Source organism: Bos mutus, chromosome 24 (genome assembly GCF_027580195.1).
Source record: "Bos mutus isolate GX-2022 chromosome 24, NWIPB_WYAK_1.1, whole genome shotgun sequence".
Lineage (NCBI taxonomy): Eukaryota > Metazoa > Chordata > Mammalia > Artiodactyla > Bovidae > Bos > Bos mutus.
This window is the reverse complement of record NC_091640.1, coordinates 60,763,733-60,788,456: the sequence shown is the minus strand read 5'-3', so window position 1 is coordinate 60,788,456 and position 24,724 is coordinate 60,763,733. Positions and strand designations below refer to the sequence as shown.

General features: G+C 38.6%; 1 protein-coding gene and 1 non-coding gene across 5 annotated transcripts in view; both read right to left on the bottom strand.

Annotated features, from left to right (window-relative positions):
• Positions 1 to 24,724, bottom strand: part of RELCH (RAB11 binding and LisH domain, coiled-coil and HEAT repeat containing) — a 113,763-nt gene that overhangs the window by 39,066 nt on the left and 49,973 nt on the right. For all 4 annotated transcript variants that reach the window (XM_070361926.1, XM_070361927.1, XM_070361928.1 and 1 more), the window contains 7 exons: positions 20,146 to 20,258; positions 15,357 to 15,447; positions 12,621 to 12,692; positions 7,344 to 7,484; positions 6,747 to 6,911; positions 4,571 to 4,718; positions 77 to 233 (listed from right to left, as the gene is read on the bottom strand). In XM_070361926.1, the coding sequence (XP_070218027.1) occupies positions 77 to 233; positions 4,571 to 4,718; positions 6,747 to 6,911; positions 7,344 to 7,484; positions 12,621 to 12,692; positions 15,357 to 15,447; positions 20,146 to 20,258 (887 nt within the window). The remainder of the gene's footprint in view (positions 1 to 76; positions 234 to 4,570; positions 4,719 to 6,746; positions 6,912 to 7,343; positions 7,485 to 12,620; positions 12,693 to 15,356; positions 15,448 to 20,145; positions 20,259 to 24,724) is intronic.
• LOC138985482 (small nucleolar RNA SNORD36) lies at positions 14,032 to 14,100 on the bottom strand. The gene has a single exon (XR_011462547.1). It is a non-coding gene; the product is annotated as a small nucleolar RNA SNORD36 (small nucleolar RNA).

Below are 24,724 nucleotides of genomic sequence, written 5' to 3'. Positions count from 1 at the left end.
GCTAAGTATAGTGAGCTATCTTCCATTCAAGTAGCTGAGATGTACCAAATGAACATGGGTGGGCGTGGTAACTTACAGCTGATTGACAACCCACAGTAAACTCTCCCAGCCGGTTGTGCCCGCGTGCTCCAGCTGGTAGTCATAGAGCTGCAGAAGCAGCGCCAGTTGCTCACGGCTTCCAATAATAGTAGACACGTCTTGAAGAGGTGACATAGGCCGAGGGAACCTAGTCACTATAAAAAAGAGCAGCAAAATAAATCATGTACAAAATGGCAGTTTGGAAAGTTAACTATCTTATCAAAAGAAAACTAAGGTTCTGCCTCCTAGTATCTATCTAGCATATTATAGACTTTAAATATAAAACTAAAATACATTAAATTACTTTTAGAAAAAAAATGAAATGTACCTGATCCCTGCACAATCAGGGGTTAAACTGTCTAACTTATTGTCAGCCCTTTGTGTCAGAGATTCTGTCACACCCACAAATTCAACCAACCATGGACCAGGCAGTGCTATGATATTAACTACGGAAAACTGTACATATATAAGTGGGTGTGTACACCTCAAACTCCTGTTGTTTAAGGGTCAACTGTAAATTTCTCTTGCATGTGAACAAATTTAACAAATCTCAAAAATTAAGGTTTTATGAGACTAAATATCTAGTAAATGAAAACTGAAAGAGTTTTCCAGTAAAAAGCAAAACTTTATTTATTTTAATTTAAAATTTGCTCCAGAATAAGATCTCAGTTAAAATATGGATTTGAATTTGGTTTAAAAAAAAAGATAGTTGTAAATCCACCAGACTGTTTATGTCAATAAATAATAACTATAAGGTATTTCTTTCATGGAGTAAGAAACTAACAGGTTGACAGCAGGAAAAAGTTGTTTAATACCAGAAAATAACCTAAAATGCATTAAAGCTTGCGCTGAAGAGGATTCTTCAGTATTTAATGTCCAATATTAAATGCTTTATTTAGAAAGTTTTCCATAATTTGATGAACATTAAGTTAATATAAAGTGTTAAAAGCAGTGACCAGTAAGATAAAGCTATATGTAATAAAAATAAAAATATTATAAATATTATAACCAGGGTCTCAAATACAAACTTTAAAAGTTTTAGGGGAAAACTGAAAAAATGACTTTTAAAATTGTGTAAATAAATAACAAATATACATTAGTACGTTTTCAAATTTGAACATATCAATAAAATCTATGATCCTACAGATCACAATTAGATTCCAGGTCTTAGCTGGCTCTTAAGTGAAGAACGCTACCAACAACGCTACCAACAGTTTCTTTACTGTTGAGAAATTCCTAGTGGCCTGACAGCTCCTGCGTCGAGGTTAACACGCTAAAAAGACACAGTGAAGGATGCAGCATTGTCTCAAAGCATATGAATGGCGTAATGATAATCATTAAACTTAAGAAAACATGAAACAACTTTTAAAATGCCAAAAGACAAAATTAAGATGGTATTCTCTTCCTATGCTTCCTAAGGTATTTAACAATATCTTAAGTACAGATAAAGGTTGTCCCTTGTTAGTTCAAGTCTCTCTTTGCTATCATAATACACAAACAAATAAATGAATTTAGGTAAAATGGTACCCCATACTCTCTGAGATTTCTGCATGAACTGTCATTATCTCAACCTAGGAATCAAACAGATTTGGACGGTGAGGGACAGCTGTACCTCATATTTCTATATCATGTCGCAGCACATCTGCCCATTTCAAATAGGAGCACATCATACTGGTCACAATCTGTGATACTACGACGACATGCATATTATTCCTTCAGAAGTATGACAAATCACTGAAACCGGTGGGAGAGTTAAGAGTAGAATAGATAATGTTAAGATTTGTTACGGGAAAGTAAGGTCCAAAGATGTAAAGCTAGGTCCAACAGAAGCAAAACCAGAAATGAGCAATTACTTGGATGACTCAGGGGTCTCCTGGGGGCTCAGATGGCAAAGAATCCGCCTGCAATGCAGGAGACCGGAGTTCGATTCCTGGGTTGAGAAGATTCCCTGGAGAATGGAATGTCTACACACTCCAGTATTCTTGCCTGAAGAATTCCACGGACAAGGAATCTGGCGGGCTACAGTCCATGGGGTCGCAAAGAGTCAGACATGACTGAGCAACTAATACACCATGGATAACTCAGTTGTAAAAGATAAGTAGTCGGAATGGTTTAGAAACCTCAAAGTATTATTCTATTTAAAAGGATTTTTAAAAATGTAAGCATCTAACTTGTGAACATACAGAAAAGTCCTCAGAATGCCATTTCAATAGACTGCCAAAACTAGCATTTTATTGTCTAAAAATTACCCAAATTATCCAAATCCAGCAAAATAACAGCTGCTATGATTCTTTAATGTATTTCCTTCCCACCAAAATGTCAGCTCTATGATGGCAGAGAGTTTTGTCTGTTTTATTCCTGAGTGGATCTGAAGTGTTCAAAATAGTACCTTGCATAAATATTATCTAGTGTTGTGAAATTTTCAGTGTTTAAGAGAAAAACAAATAAATTTTCACTTGTAATAAACTGTATCCCAAATTATATAGATGTGCATATAGACAGACATATAGACACAGCTATATAGACAGACCCTAAATACGGATATATTTCCTCATTTATAGTAAACGTATTATATAACCTACAAGTGAGCATAACAACATTAACATTTACAGCTACTATTAAAAGTCAGAAGGTCAAATTAAGTCAGTGAGAACTTAAGATTATTTTTGACATGATAAAGACATAATGACAAGGAAAGGTCACATGAACACCTTCAGAATGGTAAAGTAGTTTTGAAAATTTTCTGTCTAACCTCTAGCATGTGCTTGGCCATAGGTGACATTGAAGAATTATCTGCTAAGTGAATGAATGATAGCAAATGCTAGGGGGTGAACTGTGTCTCCCTTAAAAATGTGTATGTTGAAAGCCTAACCCCTAGGACCTCAGAATATGATCTTATTTGGAAATAGTGCTGTTGCAGATATAATCAGATGAGATGAAGTCACTGGAGCAGCATGGACTTCCAATGCAATATAACTGGTCTCATAACAAGGGTAAGTCTGGGCACAGACACACGCATGCACACACACACACAGAGAACGGAACGTGAAGATGAAGGCAGAGACCGGGGGTGGGGGGTGCAGTTACAAGCCAGAGCGCCAGAGATCGCCAGCAAGCCAGCGGAAGCTAGGGGACAGGCAGGAAAGCGCTCTCCGCTCACAGCCTTCAGAAGGAGCCAACACTGCTGACAGCCTGGCCTTAGACCCCTCGCCTTCAGAACTGCGGGGTAACAACGCCTGATGTTAAAGCACTACGCTTATGGTACTTTGTTACGGTGGGTGCAGCAGAACAGTACAGCTAGACAGAAAGAAAAAGGGAATTAGAAAGTCCCGAGGCAGCTCAAGTGCCTTAATGAGCGAAGGGGTAAACCTGAAGTGGCCAGCTGTGAGCATTTTGTGGTTTAAGTCTGAATTTTCATTCTCCTCAATAATTATAATTACAAAATATTAAACTAACTCTACCCTATCCATTCTCAATTTTCCAAGTAAAACTGGCATTCTTATAGTATATACCATTTTTACACGATGCTTTGCGTATTGTTGGATATACTGTTTCATATCCCAGAGATTATAGGTGGCCCAGTTTACTTTATACTGAAATTGTAACACTAAAAACATTTGATTTTATACTCCTGTTTATTACAAGCCCAGAAGAGATATGGATAATTTCACAAATCTGAAAATCTCATATATACTAATAGCTTGTCTATAGCCATTTATCCTGGGGGTTGGGTGCTGTGGGGCTACCATGTGCCATGGATCAAAGGTCACTTACTGATTAGCTGGACTTTGAGCTAAGAAAATAACGGCTTTTGCTATCAATTTCATGCATTCCTGAAAATAAATCATATTCTTTTTTCTGGGAAAAAGAAAAACAAAAAACTGTGCCGCATATGCTTATATTCCTATCAAGGACACAGCAGGAAATAGTAATTACACTTTCTTTCCCCTACTGAAAATAAGAAAAAGTAGCTGAGGAAGAAAAAAAATACAAAGACAATGAAAACGAAAAGCTTCACAAACTGGCCCTAGTAACTATTAATTCAGCTCTGTTAATGAAAGAAAACACTTACTTCTGACTTACCACACTGAAAAAAAAAAGGCTATAAAAAGGCTCTAGATTAAGAATGGAGAGGAAGAATAAATGTAAAATAACCCCATGAGGCTTATCCATAAACGATGAAGCCATGTAGTTCACCTTAGGTATCATACAATCTCTGACCATGTGGTTCCACACATATAATACATTTTAGTAATTATGCTGTCATAAAGTGACTTTCTGAGAAGGAAATGGCAACCCACTCCAGTAACCTTGTCCAGGAAATCCCATGGACAGAAGAGCCTGGTGGGCTACAGTCCTTGGGGTTGCAAAGAGTTGGATATGATTTAGCAACTAAAAAAAACTGACTTTTACAATTTTAATCAAAAACAATTCTGTGGGAAGCTAAGCTGTTAATGTTCTACATCCTCCTTCCATAATTTAAGTTCAATACCTTCTATCTGTGGCACGTCACCATGCAGCTTGGCTTTGCTGGAGAAGGGTGCGTTCTGTAGCACTAATGCAAAGAGAGATGGGATCAAGGACTGCAAGGCAGACAGATACATGTGGAGCTTATGTTCATCCAGCCCGTGCTCGCCTTCCTGAAACATAAGCAGGTGGAAGCTAATTTAGTTTCCCAAGAGTATGCATTTATGATGCTCTTCCTTTCAGTGGCCAACAATAAAACATTGAAGTACATGTATGTTAGCCTCACAGTAAACCTAATGGAGACGACAAAGAATCTTTTCTGAATTGCTCTGAGTATGTGAAAATATGAAAAGCTAAGGCACTGTGGGGGCTTCCCTGGTGGCTGAGAAGGTAAAGAATCCGCCTGCAATGAAGGAGATCCTGGGTCGATCCCTGGATCAGGAAGATCCCCTGGAGGAGGAGAAGGCAACCCACTCCAGTATTTTTGCCTGGAGAATTCCATGGACAAAGGAGCCTGGTTGGCTGCAGTTCTTGGGGTTGCAGAGAGTCGGACACTACTGGTTGGCTAACATTTTAACTTTCACAAGGCACTGTGGACGTAACAGATCTTTCGTATGGAAAACTGCAGGGCGAACATAGGTCATTTCATTTGTATGGAACTTCTTTCAGAGCTTTCTTCTTTTAAGAGGGTCTTAACTTTTGAAATTTTAAACATCGGGTGAAAGATATTAAAGTGATCAAAGGAATTATTTGAAATGCTCAACCGTTAAACCAGCAGTAGCACTTACTACTTTCTCTCTACTTCCAAACTCCTTTCATAGACTTGATGACAACTGTATTTGCCAGTATTTAATGCACTTTAAAATAATTCAGCGTATAGGTAAAATGCAGAAGAAATTTCAAAAGGAAACAAAAGAGATACAGAAACAACAACCAAAAAGAGTGAGACGATCACTGGTCACAGAAACCCAGCATCACAGTGAAACAGAATCGTTAGAGACAGAGCATTTAATGCTGCTCAGATCCACTTGGGATGCCGTTATATCATAAGTAACACTGTGTCAGAAACACCAGATTTGTTAGGTTTTTTTACTATCAGGTTCTAAATTAGTTAATTTCTTTATGGAACATTACCTGTGCGGAATACTGCAGCTGTGCTTAGGAGCAACGTGGGATTAGCTGTGTTATGGAACGGAACAAAGAAAACCCAGTATGGATAATTCTCAGATAGAAGGGATGCAAATATTAAAGAAAAAATAAAATATTTGAGAAATCCCCTAGGTTTCATAAAAAGAAGTACTGCAGTCTAGCTACTTATAGTCTGCAACATGCATTTTGAAATTTATAGGGAAAAAAAGTCCAATTTTTAAATTAAATAAATGCACATACATACATGTAAGACTATACACAGAGTAGTATATATATATGTTAAAATACTTTATGTTAGGACTCTTATAAAGATTCTTAAAATTTGGGGGTGGGAAGGGCAACAGTATAGTTTCAGAGGCTGATCCTGATCCTGGTCCTGTCATTTGACAGCTGTGGTAAGTTAAACAGTTTCCACACCAAAAAACCAAAATATAATTCAAAGAGTTCTAAGAATGATAATAGATTTTATTTATAAAATATGGTACACAATGTGTACATAATACACATGAAAGAAATGTTGGTTTTTCTCCTAGACACTGAGACTTTTAGTATAAAAATTAGTTTCGTTGTATCAACTTTTCTTCTTAGGAAGAATGGAAAATTCATTTTAAAGAAAAGAAAATTCATTTTAAAGAGTGAGGGCATGAACGAATGCAGTGAAATAAAGTTAAAACATTTTGACATTGTGTAAATAAGAAAGCTTTGAAGACTCATATTTTAAGTCATCTCTGCCTTCTGGGGACTGAAGCTGACACTTTAAAGTATTTAAGTATTCAGAAGAGGTTAGGAAGAGGCAGCACTGGGAACAGTGTCAGAGTAGGTGCCACAAAGATGCTATTTTAGCTAACAAAGTCAGATCATGCCCTTTCTCCTTAGCTTCAGTCAAGCAAAACTTCCTCAAATCTCTCTTGGCTCCAGACCAATAGAATCTTTAACGGGTAATTAATTAGAATGTTCAGCGAAGTGGTACTTTCTGTTTCCCCAACATTCTTTCAAGATGCCTTAAAACACACTTTTAAACTTTCTGTTGTATAAATAAAGGAAGCATTTACCCTGAGAAGTTTTTCAATCTTGTTCAGCAATGTGGGTATAAGGTGAGACTGTAAATTTCCAAGTTCTGTAGTCCAGGCGGCATAGGCTGGTAAAAACACTTGATGTGTGGCACTAACGACTCTTTCTGAGGGATCACCCAAGGCTGACAGCAACAGTTCAAAACCCTGCCAAACGGAAACAGACATAACGCAGATTTAAAACAAAACAGAAGCCTAAAACATAATAGAATGTAACAAACATACATTCCAATACATCTAGAAGACATTTTAAGCGAGAAAGAAGCCATTCGTAAGCCTACCTTCCCCAATTTCTTTAAAGAAAAACGTCATGTATCCACTGATGGGGAAACCAGAGAGAAAATGGCATGCTTGCTGCCAATTTCCTGCCACAAAGCTGTGGCAGATACTATAAATGAATCAAAGCATTTTCTCCTTGAAATTGCAGAACTGAAACCAGGCAGCCAACTTTACCTTGTTCAGGTTGACATGTTTGCGATGCCTACTATAGAGTACGGGGTATTTGAATCAGAGATTTGGGATATTACACCATTCGGAATTTTATAATGGAATAGATGGGATTTATTCTGAAAAGCATACCTGCTGATACTTGTCTGGGTCATCGATGTAACCCATAATGATACCAAGGCTTTTGATCACAGCTTCTCTTACCAAATCTGCCTTATCTTCCATTAACATTTGTTGCAACATTGAAAGAACCAAGGAGCTACGGATCTCTTTCTGAAATGAACAAGCACATATTTAACTATTTTTTATACTAGCGGCAGAAAAGAATAGAAAAAAATGACAGATAACCATGTATTCACAATCCAGATTAAATATATATTAACACGTTGCTATGTTTGCTTCAAGTCCTCATTTCTGAAACACAGAAGACATTACAGATGCAGCCGAAGTGCATGACTCTCTTCCACCCTCCCCTTTCCCCTAATTCTCCTCTCTAAAGGTAACATTTACCCTGAACTTGGTATTGATCATCTCCCAGCATATTTCTGTATTTTTACTATGTATGTGCCAATCCCTGAAACCTTCACAATGCACTTTTGGCAAATCAATAGTCACCACTCTGCCATAAACAGGCTCTTCTGTGTAAAATGACTATTCTATCACTCACTACCTATGGAACTCAGAAAAGCACTGATAGTCATAGTAACAGGAAGGATTACAGAAATCACTTTGGTAATCAAAACATTTGCCTGGGATAGGAGCATGGAAACGAAAATCCTGGTGTTGCTATTTTTTTTGAAGAACTGAGGGGGGAAAAAAAGCAGAATGATAAAATACGAGAGTAAACTTTAAAAGTGCTTGTAAAACTGCACGGCTATTTTCCGATGCTACTATTAAATATAATGTCAACTACTACTGCGTCTTAAATTTCATACAACTTTTCCCCCATGGATTCAGCCTAATTAATGTCTGAGGTTAGAATAAAGTGTCATTATTTTCATATTCTTGCCCTTCCTTCCCTTTTTTGTACCATTACTGTAACTTGATCAATGTATAAAATTCTTTAAACCTAAACTTGTTTAGGTCACTTTTACATTTAACAGTTACGATAAAAGGAAATAACCACTCCTGTAAATCTCCAGTCAGTGTGATTTGGTATGCAGAGCAAGGTCTGAAAGACATTTTAAAATAATCTAGTTTTTAATTTTTAAAAACAAAAATATATGTAATTATAGAAACATTTGGTCACATTTAGCGTGGTGAATATACCTTTTGGTACAGCCTTGTTTATTTATCATTTAGGTTAAATACTGCTTCCCAAGGTCACTTTAAAAGTGAATTAAAAGGGCTTTCTGGGTGGTATCTACACAGGCAATACGACAGAGGTGAGTGAACCTCAGCCGGGCATACGCTTTGCAGCGATCGAAGCTGAGGTCAACTGTGGCAGCTTCCACGTGCTAAGGAAACCCACGGGACAAGTTAGGAGGCTTCATGCCATCTGAGCTATGACTACACTGAGGTTCTATTGCTATCAGTTACAGTGGGGTAACGAGGCAAGTGGAGATTCATGCAGGAAACATCAAGTCCATTACTAACACTGCTTAGCATTCTAGTCCTAGGAGCAGTGTGGAACAGTTTCTTCCTTCTTTGAGAGCATGTGATATTCAGCTCTCTCTTGGAACAATAAATAATAGGGTGCTCAGACTCACTCATGGATATAAACCTACACAATTTATCACAATAAGATAATTTTCTCTGAAAAGATAGGAAAACACTAAAAAAAAAGAGTTTATGCCCAGTTCCTGGTAGAAGTATGGGAAAATAAGAACTTTGATGCACTGCTGATGGGAGTACAATCTGTGCTGTCTTGGTTGGGGGCAATTGAGCACTGTCAAAATTTAAAAATCCACATGTCAACCGAAGCAAGATACAGAGGTTTCAACAATATGTGAAAATTTTAAATGCATAGATTCCCACACAAGGCATATATAGATCACTGTACAGTGTGATTAATTCTGAGTAAGAAAAATTTTAAAGATATAAATTTGTAAGCTTGCATATGCATGAATTTTTATTTTCTGTTAAGTATTCATTAAAAACCGTTAACGATAGATGTCTGTCTTTGGAGAGAATGGCTAGGGCCAGGGAAGGCTTTGATTTTCATGTTACTCTTTTCTGTACTGTCTGAAAATTTATTTTCAACAACAACAACATTTCTGGGAGTGGAGACTATGAATTGTTCTTGAATTATTCTTTGTATTTTTCTGTATAAAAAGAAAAGATAAATTTTATTTTTTAAAAAGACAATTGTCTGACTCTTGGGTTTCTCAGTCTTCACTCACCCTCACACTACAGAATGTGAGGTAACGGTAAATGTAACAAAATAGCTCATGAACTGTTGTTGCTGCTGCTGCGTTGCTTCAGTCGTGTCCGACTCTGCTCGACCCCAAAGACGGCAGCCCACCAGGCTCCTCTGTCCATGGGATTTTCCAGGCAAAAGTACTGGAGTGGGTTGCCATTGCCTTCTCCCAAGTACTGTTGCACAATTCCAATTTTTGTACTCCCTTTAAAGAGCAGTCTTACAGAAATGACCCTTCAGGGCAGGGGTCAGCAAACTGGGCCAAAAAGTCTCTGCTGCAGCTACTCAACTCTGCTGTTGCAGTACGAAAGCGGACACAGACAATACACAGAAATGGGTGTGGCTGCATGCCAATAAAACTTTATTTATAAACACAGGCTGTGGTTTCCATTTGGTCTCCAGACTGTATTTTGTCAAGCTCTGCTTTAAATGACCATTGTTCAAAGTAAAACCATTCTTGCTGTCACCTCTTGCTTCCATCCCCTGTAAACCCTGGGCCCATCAGGAGACACCTGCTGGAGCACAGCAGGCCAGCGTGCTCAGTCTTCTTCCTGGCGGGAGGCTCCTGGTCATTTAGAAACTAACGAGCACCTCAAACAGCTTTTGTTTGGCTGGGGAATATCATCCTGACATTTATCATATCAGAAATTAAAAATGAGAAATTTCAAATTGTTAACTCATTAAAAACAATAAACTTCTTAAAGGTTAACATGACTAATGAAATTACAATTTTAATGGAAATAACTATAATCAAAAAAAACTAGTGGGAGGAATAGTGCTGCTTTATATTGCAAGTCCCAGTGACGCCCGGACTCAAAAGGAGACAGGGAGGATCCTCTCATCTTTATATTGCAAGTCCCAGTGACGCCCGGCTCAAAAGAAGACAGGGAGGATCCTCTCATCTTTATATTGCAAGTCCCAGTGCCCCGACTCAAAAGGAGACAGGAGGATCTCATCTTTATATTGCAAGTCCCAGTGCCGCCTGAGGAGACAGGGAGGATCCTCTCATCTTTATATTGCAAGTCCCAGTGACGCCCGGCTCAAAAGAAGACAGGGAGGATCCTCTCATCTTTATATTGCAAGTCCCAGTGCCACCTGACTCAAAAGGAGACAGGGAGGATCCTCTCATCTTTATATTGCAAGTCCCAGTGACGCCCGGCTCAAAAGAAGACAGGGAGGATCCTCTCATCTTTATATTGCAAGTCCCAGTGCTGCCAAAAGGAGACAGGGCGGATCCTCTCATCTTTATATTGCAAGTCCCAGTGACACCCGAAAAAAGGAGACAGGGAGGATCCTCTCATCTTTATATTGCAAGTCCCAGTGCTGCCCGACTCAAAAGGAGACAGGGAGGATCCTCTCATCTTTATATTGCAAGTCTCAGTGACACCGGACTCAAAAGGAGACAGGGAGGATCCTCTCATCTTTATATTGCAAGTCTCAGTGACGCCGGACCCAAAAGGAGACAGGGAGGATCCTCTCATCTTTATATTGCAAGTCCCAGTGCTGCCCGACCCAAAAGGAGACAGGGAGGATCCTCTCATCTTTATATTGCAAGTCCCAGTGACACCCGACCCAAAAGGAGACAGGGAGGATCCTCTCATCTTTACATTGCAAGTCCCAGTGACGCCCGACTCAAAAGAAGACAGGGAGGATCCTCTCATCTTTATATTGCAAGTCCCAGTGACGCCCGACCCAAAAGAAGACACGGAGGATCCTCTCATCTTTATATTGCAAGTCCCAGTGACGCCCGACTCAAAAGAAGACAGGGAGGATCCTCTCATCTTTATATTGCAAGTCCCAGTGACGCCCGACTCAAAAGAAGACAGGGAGGATCCTCTCATCTTTATATTGCAAGTCCCAGTGCCACCCGACTCAAAAGGAGACAGGGAGGATCCTCTCATCTTTATATTGCAAGTCCCAGTGACGCCCGACTCAAAAGAAGACAGGGAGGATCCTCTCATCTTTATATTGCAAGTCCCAGTGACGCCCGGCTCAAAAGGAGACAGGGCGGATCCTCTCATCTGCTCGCACTCAACTGTGTTGTTGCTTGGGTGGGAGGACTTAAGAAAACCGGGCCTCACAGAAATGTGTAACTCAGAAAGGGAGAAGTATCTCCATAGCCTCTTCTGAGAAGGATAGAAGCTGTCAAGCTCTGAATGGTGAATACAAGGTTTCCAAAATTCTTGTTCTCATTAGAAGTTCTAACTTTATCACTGGCAATGAAAACTGTACTTGTTTTTCTTGCAGCAAGGCTCCATGTCACTTATCTTCATGAAAATGTCTGCCACATACCCAAGTTTGAATAATCACAGCTTGTTTTTCAGTGATCTATCAAGTAAAATTGGTGTCCCATGAGAAAAGCAGTGGTTCAGCTCACAACTCAAACTATCTGAGTGCTTTCTTTCTGCAACAGCCATCATAGTTCAGAATGCAGCAAAAGGGCTTAATATCAGTATCTTCCAGCTGATTATACAGAATATTAAACAAGAGGCATACTTAGGGTCAAAATTTAGTAGGGTTAATAATTTCACTGGGTCACCAAGTTCATGTCTAAGTGCAGCTGACTCCCTGTGAGTGCACGGTGGTGAAGAGTGCGGCCACCGCCCGCCTCTCTGGGGGTCCCTGCTCTGATCCCCGCTGGTGCACTGGCACTGGGCCCGTCACAACTTGTGCTTGCACCAGCAGTGTGACTGTCAACACACAGAAGAAGACAGAAATGCTTTAGTGTTATTATGAAAATAATTTTCATCTCATGGATCTCTTCGAAAGGATCAAGGAACTCCCCAGGGTCCTCAGACTAAACTTTGAGAATTCCTGATGAGGTTTAATATATTTATACTCATGTAAAATCAATGGCTAATGTGCCCCTCTGTCTGCAATGTCACATGGTACCAATGTGAGCTTTCTTTATTCAGCTCATCTTCTTCCTTTGTTAGGACACAATGTGGATTAAAACGTATAATAAGACACCTGAAAAAAAGGTTTCTCTATTGCTAAACAAAGAAGGAAAAGGTTTTTTTTTTTTTTTAAGAAAAAATTACAGTTCTTACAGGAAGGTAAGGTGCCAGCGCTCCACAAGATTCTGCCACAAGCAATCTTCTTTCTGGGTATTTGTGATTAATCTAGAGTAAAAAATAAATAAATCAAACATAAACAACATACTCTCCCTTCCTCCAAAAGAGAATTATTTTCACCACAAATCCTGTTAGGAATGCAATAAAGCTTCTTTCTTTCCACTTCTGGGGATCCCTATACCTGGATCAGGATTAAGGGACTCAGAGAGAGCCTAAAAAATGAGATCACAGGGGTTATCTATTGAAGAGAAAGAGGATAAAGCAAAGATGAAAATATGGCAAGGTATCTAGAGATTGTGGGCTTACCCAAGAAAGCTTTCCTTAGGATGTCAGGAGCAACCTTTTCCTTCCCTAGGAACATTATTATATTTTCAAATTTGGAAAATCCAGCTTCTAGATATTTACTGACATGGCCTACAAGATGTACCAGGAATGATACGTCATTCCTCTTTTTCACCTCAAGGATTAAGTTGCAAATCATCAATGATTTAACCAGAGCTCCTGACTGGTGTTGTGGCTTTGTTTTTAAAGCAAGCAGATGTCAATTCATTCCTGCTTGCATACGCAAGACGATGGGGTTTTACTATTGTAATGACGACACGGAATCGTAACAAAAAATACCAAAAACAAAAAAAGGACACATACTGGGTTTTGTTCCCATATGTCTTCTTCATAGGATAGAAATCTTTCTTTGACTGGAAAAGAAGTATATTTGTTCTCATACTCCCATATGAAAAGGTGACATAATTCATTAAAGTATTGGATGCCTAAAATTAAGAAAAGATATTATGCAGCAATCTACTGGGCAACAAACTGGAGGCAGGCGGCTGACAAATCCCTGATGTCCATGTTTATTCGGGTTACAGAAGAGATAGTGGGGGAGTTGTTGGTAACTGAGATCTCCAAGTTAGGCTTAACCCAGGAACAGTAACCTCCAGACAAAATGGTTTGAATGTCATAATATGTTACACATAAACTTACACATTTCTTTAGTCTAGCAGGATAAGTCTCAAAATTAAATGTACACACAACAACCAACTGTATTCCTACATACTTTCAATGAACAACCAGAAAAGTACAGAAAATTCTATTTACACAATAGTATTAAAAAGAATAAAATACTCAGGAATAAACTTTAAAAGTATGTAAATTATATTCTGAAGACCATAAAACATTACTGAAAGGAAATTTAAAAGACCTAAATAAATGGAGAAGTGAAGTGAAAGTCGCTCAGTTGTGTCCGACTCTTTGCGACCCCATGGACTGTACAGTCCATGGAATTCTCCAGGCTAGAATACTGGAGTGGGTACCTTTCCCTTGTACAGGGGGTCTTCCCAACCCAGGGATCGTGCCCAGGTCTCCCTCATTGCAGGTGGATTCTTTACCAGTGGAGTAAAAAGCTCAGATTTTACTCTTTGCGGTGATTACAGGTGAAGAAATACATGCATCATTGCCAAAATAAATGGAAAGACATCTTAAATTCATGGATTGAAAGCTTCACTATTGGAATGGCAACATTTTCCAGACTGATCTACAGATTCAAGGCAATCCTTACAATTTCAGCTGGCTTCTTTGCAGAAACCGATATGTTGATCTTAAAATTTATACAGAAATTGAAGGGACTCAGAATAGCCAAAACAACCTTGAAATACAAGAACCAATTTAAGAGTTTGGGGCTTCTGTTGTGGGCGATAAAACTGCTCTACAGGTGACTGTAGTGATGGCTGTGTATCTCTGTGACTGCTAAAAACCACTGCGCTGGAGACCTGAAATAGGTGAGTCGCATGCTATCTGAATCACAATCTCAATAAAGCTGAAAAGAAGATGGAAAAACAAAAAAGACATGTACGTATACAGAACTGTAGAGAACTGTAAATTCAAAGCTGTGCATATTGTTTCCAATTTAACTTGATTTTCAGTGATTAGTCTCACCGTAAGCTTCTGTGCACTACAATCTACAGGAGGCACAGGGACGTCAGAGACAATGTGAACACACATAATGTTCCCTTTCAAACAATGTCTCTAGCTTACTAAATTAGATGACGCTACTAAATTTTAGAGAAAAAATGAATATCTGAAGAAAGTGGGAAGAGAATTCTCAAAGACCATATACCTTAGCAATATTCCAGAGAGTCATATTTTTTCTTAAGAACAAGTGACAGAGCTGGTATAAAGAAGGCCATGAAATCTGTCTTCATAAGTAAGAAACTCATCTTTTTAAGATGGAACAATGAGTTACTTAATGACCTAAATGTCAAGTGTACAAAGTCAAAGATCCTGAGTTTTAGAGAAGACAGGAATATTCAATATAAAACCAAAAGTGTTGTTAGTAAATAGTGAGCTGAATTGTAAATATACAGACTTCTTACATCAAAGGTTTACACTTTATATTCTGTATATATTTGTAATATATACAAGTATACAGTATATACAGAAAGCATGTCTATTATTTACCTCCTTGCTTATACATACACAGAGCCTCTTGCTTTCCCTGAACTCATTAGTTTTTTATATATATTTTTTGTATTTTGTATCTCACTTGATTCAGAATACAGCAAAACATGCCAGACATTTCTTAAGCACTGTTAAATCACTGGGCTGGGCAAGAGAAGTCCTAGCATACTTTATATCCCACATATTTCCTAACAGCATTTTTAAAAGACAATGTGAGCATTTCCAATAACCTAGAGAAGACCCAATACAGCTATTTACCTGTTCCCAACACTGTGGTAGAAGCTCAGCTTCAACACGTGTGGGTCCAACATGGCGTGCAAATGCCACACAGCCCGTCAGGATCATCTGCCTGAAAGACAAAACCAACGACTGTAGACCAGCATCTGCGTCAGGATCATCTGCCTGAAAGACAAAACCAACGACTGTAGACCAGCATCTGTGTCAGCAGCGCGGCTAGGACGAAGGGCTAAGAAGGTCAGCTCTAGTTACCATGGAGTGCAATTATTTTTGTATGATCAAATTTCACTCTTGACTTTTCCCAATCGATAGGCTGCCCCAAGGGAGTGAGTTTCTTAACACTCGTCCTTCCAGCAACGGCAACACCATTTGAAAGATGTTGTGAAGAGATTCTCTACAGCTGTAAAGCTGAATCTCCTAAATTAACTTCCCATATATATAATACATTTTGAGATTATGTTTAATGCTTCCATTTCTAATGAATTTCAGTTTCTAGTTAATCAATCTATGATTGTTTTCCCAGTATTCCTATAGCTCAGTCTCCCAGGTGGCACAGTGGCAAAGAGTCCACCTGTCGATGCAGCAAACCCGAATGACTCGGGTCCCATCCCTGGGTTGGGAACATCCCCTGCAGGAGGAAATGGCAACCCAGTCCAATATTCTCGCCTGGAAAATTCCATGGACAGAGGAGCCTGGCAGCCTACAGTCCATGGGGTCACAAACAGTCAGACATGACTGAGCAGACAGATCTTTGTAATTAAAAACTCTGACACTGTATTAGTAAAATGATACTTAAGTGAGAATTTTTGGTACTGAACCCAAGATAACTGTGGTAGGCAGCTTCTGACACGACTCCTAATGGGTCTGTCTCCTGATATTCATGCCTGTGTGTAACCCCATCTTGTTGAGTGTAGACTGGACCCAAGGATTTGCTTCTAATGAACAGAATAATGGGATGGGATGTCACTTACGAGATCAGGTTACAAAGGCCTGTGACAGCCATCTTGTGAGACAGTCTTTTCTGCCTTCTCAGCGGGCATGCTCTGAAGACACTGCCACGCTGGAACGGTTTCAGGTGGTGAGAGACTGAAGGCTGCTGCTGCTGCTGCTGCTAAGTCGCTTCAGTCGTGTCCGACTCTGTGCGACCTCATAGACGGCAGCCCACCAGGCCCCGCTGTCCCTGGGATTCTCCAGGCAAGAACACTGGAGTGGGTTGCCATTTCCTCCTTCAACGCATGAAAGTGAAAAGTGAAAGTGAAGTCGCTCAGTCGTGTCCTACTCGTAGCGACCCCATGGACTGCAGCCCACCAGGCTCCTGCGTCCATGGGATTTTCCAGGCAAGAGCACTGAAGGCAACTTCTGGCTATAAGTCAGTGCAGGAGGAACCAAGGCCCCCAGTCCAAAGATCCATGAGAGACCGAATCCTGCCAATGACCAACCACGTGAGTGAGCTCAGAAGCAAATCCTTCCCCCACGGGCCTTGAGGTGACTACAGCCACAGACAACACCTTGACCACAGCTTTGTAAGAGACCCAGATGAGCTGACTCACATAAATCATAATACAAGTGTTACTTTAAACCACTTTCTTTTGGGGTAATTTGTTATAAAACAATATATAAATAATTAATATGACAGTTTCATTTGATGATAGATTTATAATTCAAAATTTTGAAAAAGATTTTTCACTTTTCAGAATGAAGGTACATTTAAAATGACTCTGAAAGTCAGAATGTTAATTTTTTTTTTTTTTACTTCTGATTATCTATGACTTCAAAACCAGTAAAGTTTGATGGAAAAAAAAAGCATGTTTTCCATAGATGTTTCAAAGTAGCCAACTTTAAGGAAAAACAAAACATAAAGTTTAATTCATATCAACTATAAAAGCAGTTCCTCATTGCTGTTTCTTAAGATATGTCACTTCAACTGAAAACTGAAGCGTGACTTTAGGTTTCTGCTTAGGCTACCCAAGTCAGCGACAACGGCTCTCGGGCTGAGGGGAACAGTGACAGGCAGTAGGCCTGTGGGAGGCAGGAGAGTGTGAGCCAGCATGTCTTCACGGCACACGGCAGCTTCCTTTCACCATAACCTTCTAACTTTTATCTATATAATTTCCCTTTATGCTTATGTCATTGTCTTCTCTGATGGCTTCCCAACTTTTCTTTTCCTATTTGCTCCGACTTTAGGAAGGCAAATTAAGTGGATAAAAGAAAAATGGAAAAAGAAATTCCCAAGCTTTAAGACAGACATTTAGCTTCCCACTAAAAATTTCTTCATTTCTGATCATTTCTACCCCTACTGGTCTGTTAAAATAATGAGAAGTCACATACATAGGTTTCAGAAATATTTGATAATTATAATAAATAAACTGTTGAAATTTAAGCATTTCGAACAAATGTAAGAAGTATACACGTGTATAAGACCTTCATGTGAAATAACTTTAAATCGTGAGTCACCATCACTATATTAAACATGTACAAATTTGTTCAAAAAATGTTAAGCCCCTCAAAATAAACTTCTTAGCAGAATTAAGAGTCACAATTCTAAAAAGTGGGTCAGTTTTGAAATATACTTGAAAACAGAAAAGATCAGATGGCTACAGATTATTAATAGCATTGGAAACAGACTCCTGTGATAGTAAAAATACTGTTTCTACTTGTGGGAAATCATAAACACTGTTCCTACTTGTGAAATTATTTGACTGCTATTTGACATAATGGGCTTCCCTTGTGGCTCAGCTGGTAAAGAATCCGCCTGCAATGCAGGAGACCTGGGTTCAATCCTTGGGTTGGGAAGATCCCCTGGAGAAAGGAAAGGCTACCCATTCCAGTATTCTGGCCCGGAGAAATTCCACGGACTATAGTTTCAATACTTTGGCCACCTGATGGAAAGAACTGACTCACTGGAAAAGACCCTCATGCTGGAAAGATTGAAGGCGGGAGGAGAAGGGGACGACAGAGGATGAGATGGTTGGATGGCATCACCAACTCGATAGACATGAGTTTTGGTAAACTCCGGGAGTTGGTGATGGACAGGGAGGCCTGGTGGGCTCTGGTCCATAGGGCTACAAACACTAGGACACAACTGAGCAGCTGAACTGACACAATAGGTGGAAATACGGTGTTAGTTATGGCTGCTAGCAAAGAATTACCAAAAAGGCAATATAGCTGAGCATAGAACTGGACAGTCCTTGTGTCCTTCTCAGGACGCAAGGAAGCCTGTGATTCAGTAAGTAAAGTAATAAACGATTACATGTCAAACTTATGCTAATTTAAAAATTTTGCTTTATTTTTTATTCATATCAAATGTAGTCAACAGTTTAGCTTATTTAAATAAATAACTTTATTTCTGAGAAGTGGAAGATCAGCTGTGAACATGCGCGTTTAAATCCTGACGTATCTTGACCTGAAGTCAGGCTGACAGGTACTTTTGGCCACCAGACGGCAGCTGTTAGCTTTACAGCAGAGTCTGTAAAAACAGGCTATGTAAATTGAGAGATTTTTGCCTTGCATTCTAAAAATGACAATGTAATAAGTAGTATTTATTAATTAAGTTTCCAAGATAGGGAATAATATTTTCAAGGAGAAGATAAAATATTAATTTTCCTATATGCTGCTGCTGCTAAGTCGCTTCAGTTGTGTCCGACTGTGCGATCCCACAGACAGAACCATCAAATTGTCCTAAGAAAATTTTCGGTTTGCAATGAATGGAACCTGATTGAATTTCCCTTACTTCTGTTCAGCTAGCATGTAGATTAATCTTGACTGGATCCTGAAAAAAAACATGTCTGCTTGCTCAGGTATATTTTAATAAGGGTAGGAAAGAGATACATGTTCACAGAGTTTAAAAGTCTACATGACTTTTTATTCTCATGGTGGAGAGATTCCTTGTGTTTTAAATTTTGGGCTTGATTTGTCGTATGGTTCACTTTATGATTTTCCAACATTCTCAGAAGAGGTAAAAACTGTAATAGTCAATAAAACAAGAACTAAAATTATATCAAGTTACCTAATCTTAATGTATAACTCTATTGTTTTGCGAAAGTATAAGCAAAAATTATCTGCTTATTAAGACAGAAAATTACAGTGTGGAAACATTCCAACAGCTCAGTCTTGTCCAACTGGTGCTTGGTCTGCTTACCCTCCACTAGGATATTCTGTTCACGTTCACACTTGCACAGCTTCTCCTAGTATTTAAAAGTCTGCTTTCTGGGGAGACATCTATCACGGCTGCCTGAGCAAAAAACCCATTCCCCTTTCTTCCAGAAGTCTCCTGGGTATGTGTCTTGTCCCCCTGCCCCCAACACTCTCATGCCCCTCACCACTCCCAAGTACAACTCATTTCTCCACTCAGGCATCCTTGATTGTGGGCGTTTGAATCAGGACTAACCAAAACACTGTATCCCTCTAGCCATACAGAAACTGATTGGTGATGCAGACATTCCTATGTTAAATATTTTATTTCTGGTAAACCATAACTATTAAGAGGCCATGCTGTATCTAGCTCATCTGTGGGGGGAAAAGGGAAATATTTAGGAGTTCTTGGAAATCAAATGTGAAAGATAAAAGCAAAGACTTAATGGCATAATTAGCAGCCCAAAGATACCTAACACAAAAGTGTGGCAGTGCGACGTGAGCAGCTGGAATGACAAGGAGAGCGCTGTAGGGCACTGTGAACAGGGGCAGTGTTTGCTTTATTAAGAGACCTTAGAAAGGAGAGACGGCATTTAGATTAGAAAGGCAATCATGATGTCAAAGCAATAAAGAGCAAGTCCACATTATATTTATTTCCCAGAGAAGCAGCCATAGTCACCTCTGCTCATCGTCGGGCCTCTTGATCAGATTGAAGAGTATGTGGAGAAGCTGGTCCCTCTCCTTGGGCTCAGGGTGCAGGCAGGCTGTGCACAAGATGAGGGGGATCAACTCCTAGAGAGACACGAAGGTGGAAAGAGCCAAAGTAAAAACGCATCGCAGAATATTCTTTTCCCCCCAAAGTATTCATAAGTGGAAGTTTTAAATGAAATAAACCTCAACATAGGAGCAAATTTTTATTTTGTAAGGCTGATAATTCAAGAGATAAACACAGTTATGGAGTGACTGTGCAGAAGGTGCACATCACAATGTAATAAAGTAACTTATGATTGAACTAACCTTGTTTTCTCATCCAATACTTCCCAAGGGTCTATCACCTTTTACACTAAGTAACATTTTATCTTACTATAAGCTCATATAGTTTACATTTTGAAAGTGCTTTTAAATAAAAACTTCAGAAGTTAACTATATTTTAAAACCTAAAATGAAAAACAGAAAATAAAGATAACTCTTCATACTTCCATAAGCACAGTAGGATCAGAAATAATTAATAACTTTATACCCTTAGCACCTAACCTAGTGGGTAATTAAAAAGACCATCTTCATAGGTGTTGAATGCTCTCTGTAAAAGCACTTGTAGAAATGTTCTATTTTGAAATGAAAATTTTAAATAATATTTTGTTCCACCTTCAACATAGAGAAGTAAATTTAGTATTTTCAAGGAAACAGACAAAAGTTTATTTCTCTTTTACAAAGTATTTGAAAATTAAAGTTTTTTCACATTTTAATTAAACTGAGGCAAAATTCTAAAATACATTTAAAAGATATTAATGTTTTTCACTTTTGAAGTAGATTTGCAAATCTAATGAAATAAAAGTTCAAAAGTGATAAAGTATTTTTGGAGAGAAATCCTCTAAGTTATTTTGCAGATATTTTAAAGAAATCACTATGATATAATAAAAAGGGTAGAATGATTATTCTCGTTTATTTTTCCCATCTACCTCCCTACCCCCAAAGAGTATTAGCAGATTTAAAATAGGAATTAATCACTATGTATTAATGCATGACACTTTAAAAAAAGTCTACATTATTCTGAGGACGTTCCCTTAGAAACAGATGATATGCTTTTAGAGGAGTTGAGACTGACACTAAGGCATGACTAGAAGTCCTTTCCATTATTTCTAATGTCTTACATATATTATGTTAAAATTATAATTACTCGGTATAAATCTAAATTCAAAGCACAAAGATGTAGATAAGAAGAGGAGAAACAAATCTGAGAAGCAAAAGCAAATTTAAATTTAAAACACTTATTCTGTCATCTTTCTGTTTAGGAGCCTCTGTGGGTTTTAGATTAGTGAATAACTGAAAAGCGGGGAAAATAATTTTGTACTGGGAATGGAACAGTGTATGTATAGATCCTTGTATTTTGATGTTTCCCAAATATGCTTACCATGAGGCTTGATGGGTGAGGACCATTAATACCAAGGGTCCTTAGAGAGCTCCACTGAGATTGCTAAGGGCCAGGCCACTAATGAGAGGACCAGGATGACACATGAGCATACTCCACTGAGAGCAAAAGGTTAAGGATGAAAAGCTAGTTATTCTAGAAAGTACTAACAAAAAGAGAAAATATCTTAATGCCTGAAAAATCAAAAAGGCCCTAAATATTTAACTTGTACTTTTCCCTCATGTCCCATGGGTTTTCTTTCTCTCCTATGGGTTTTCTTGCTTTCTCGTAACCCTTTCTTCCTGCTTCCCAGTCATCTCCAAATATTCACTCTTAAACTATCTCACTCTACTCTCTCCCTATTGCATTACTCATTAAAGAAATAAAGTTATGAAGTGTAGGTAAGATATCTGCTCTAACTGCAAGTACACGCATACACCCTCTGTCTAAAATACAGAATAATAGTTTCTTTATCTCAAAAACAGGTATACCAAAATAACTGTCTTACTGTTTACTTTTGTGCCTTACATTTTCTTTTCCTTTTTTCTTTTTTTTTAAACCACGAGGCTTAGTGATTCTTAATCAAAGAGGAATTTTATGTTATACGTTACTGTAATGAATCTTTCAACTGGAATGTGGCTACAGTTGTGCCAAACCAAGAACGCTAAACTCGGAGTTCGAAGAGCTCCTGTCTCAAAACTCCTAAGTACCAAAGAACCCAATGAAAACTGTGAACCTCTCTGAGTTTTTGTTTCCTCAACTGAAACATACAGGAATTAAGCTGAGTACAGAAATCAGAAATACATATATTTTGTCATTTTCTTATCTATTGCTAATGAGATTGTTAATTTTCCTTTCTGAGATCAAAGCTGGCCTCAAAACCCTTCTCAACACAGCAGCCATTACCGATCGATTCAAACGGACACGTAGGAAAGGAAAAAAAAAATCTGTCAGTCTTTGTCTCCTTGAACCCTACAATTCTGTGAATTTAGGACTTTAGAGAAACATTCACTTTTCTCAATCACAGTTAGTAATAATTTACTCTGCCACCTGTTTTTATTTCTTGCTGGCTATAATAGCAAATGTGGGAAGTCAGTGCCAATACACTTCGGTTGATACTCTACACCAAGGAGAACTGGGCACATCCTGGCACCTCGATGGCAACGGCAGTTATAAAGTGTGCCAGATGGCTTCCTCTTCCTGAGCATCGCTGAGCTGAGAGGAGGTCCAGAAGGCGATGGCAGGGAAAAGTGGAAGCTGTAGTCTGTGTGACAGAGCCATCAGAACTTTAATTGCTAAGTCATGACCAGCTTCAAAAATCCTAATTTCCTCTTCCTCTGTCATTCATTTAACCACAACTTCCATTTATACCACTCTCCAAATAATGAATTCTGTATGTACGTTATCTGCTGTGCTGCGTATCTTACTGCTTGTAAATTCACCTTTTTCAAGCCTCTGACGTACTAGTCTATCCACAAGACTCTAATTTAGGATTTTCACACTACAGTTGACCCTTAAACAACACAGGTTTGAATTGTGCTGTGGGTCCACTTATATGAAGTATGTGTGTGCTTAGTCACTCAGTTGTGTCCGACTCTTTGCAACCCCATAGGCTATAGCCCGCCAGGCTCCCTTGTCCATGGGAATTCTCCAGGCAAGAATACTGGAGTGGCTTGCCATGCTCTCCTCCAAGGGATTTTCCCAACCCAGGGATCAAACCCACGTCTCCTGCATTGCAGATGGATTCTTCTGTCTGAGCCACTAGGGAAGCCCAAGAATACTGGAGTGCATAGCCTATCCCTTCTTCAGGGGACCTTCCCAACCCAGGAATTGAACCAGGGTCTCCTTCATTTCAGGCAGATTCTTTACCAGCTGAGCTACCAGGGAAGCCCACTTATATGCAGATTTTACCCCATAAACATGTACTACATTACCACACAGATCTGTGGCTGGCTGAATGTAAAGTTATACTTGGATACTGAACTGTGTGGCTGTCAGCACACATAATCTGTGCACTGTTCAAGGGAGGGTCGATGGTACGCATAAATGTACAGATTTGAATCAATATTTTCCCATTGGTATCATCATTTCCAACTGAAGAAATCTAGTGTTTAAATAGTTTCCTTATAATTCTAAATAAAATATTTAAAAACTGGTGTCTAGATTTTCAGAAAATGTGACAGTGGTTTTAAAAATGTCTTTGAATAATAACCATGGAAAAATAATAAAGCTTTGATAAACATTATATACAAAAGGAATCCCTTGCCTACCCTGCACAAAAACATTACCGAGTTCATATTTCAAGGCAACAGACATTTTAAATATTTCCAAACATGCTTTATCAGTTAACGTGTACTGAAGTGAAATATAAAACTGATCTCCTACTGATCATTAGAGAGGAAATCAGTGTAGTAATCCTATTACAGAAGGTATTCTCGTAGTTTCTTACCATGGACACTAGGAAAGACATTTCTAAGGCCTTTAGAAATTATTAATCTAAAAGACTTAGTAATCTGCGCTTTACCCAAGTGAATGAGTTTCACATCACCTGGTGTGACTTCCGCCACTTTGACAGCACTAGCTCTCTCCATATGGAGGGCTTCCCACCTTCCACAATTCAACAGGAAAGGTTTCCAGTATTTTTCTTTCAGTTTTCAAGTAAAACAAAATAAATTCTAATGATAACAAAGAAATCATTTTCAAGGCAGTAAATGTCTTCAGAGATGATTACATTTGATTTAATGAATACTTTTACTTGACTTTCTTAGTCTTTAAAGATTAGTATGTGTTCAGACTACAAACACAGAAGAAAAAATAGTACTTAAACAGGATCTAAAACAATGTGAGTGATCAGATGTTAAAGGGAAAAGAAATGAAGTAGGAAATGAGATCAGGCACAATTTAAAATTCAAAAAAGTATGGGAATGTTGATATGATAATAACTCCAAGATCTGAAAGGAATCTAAAATACAAAAGGAAGTATTGCACGTAGATCAGATACCAATGAGGAAATATGTGAGTACTTCAGGTCAGGAAGCAAAATTCTGCAATTCTAGAAAGGTGATATCAGTCCAATTAATTATAGGTCACCACTTGTCTTCACTATTCCACTGAAAATATTTCCTATAAC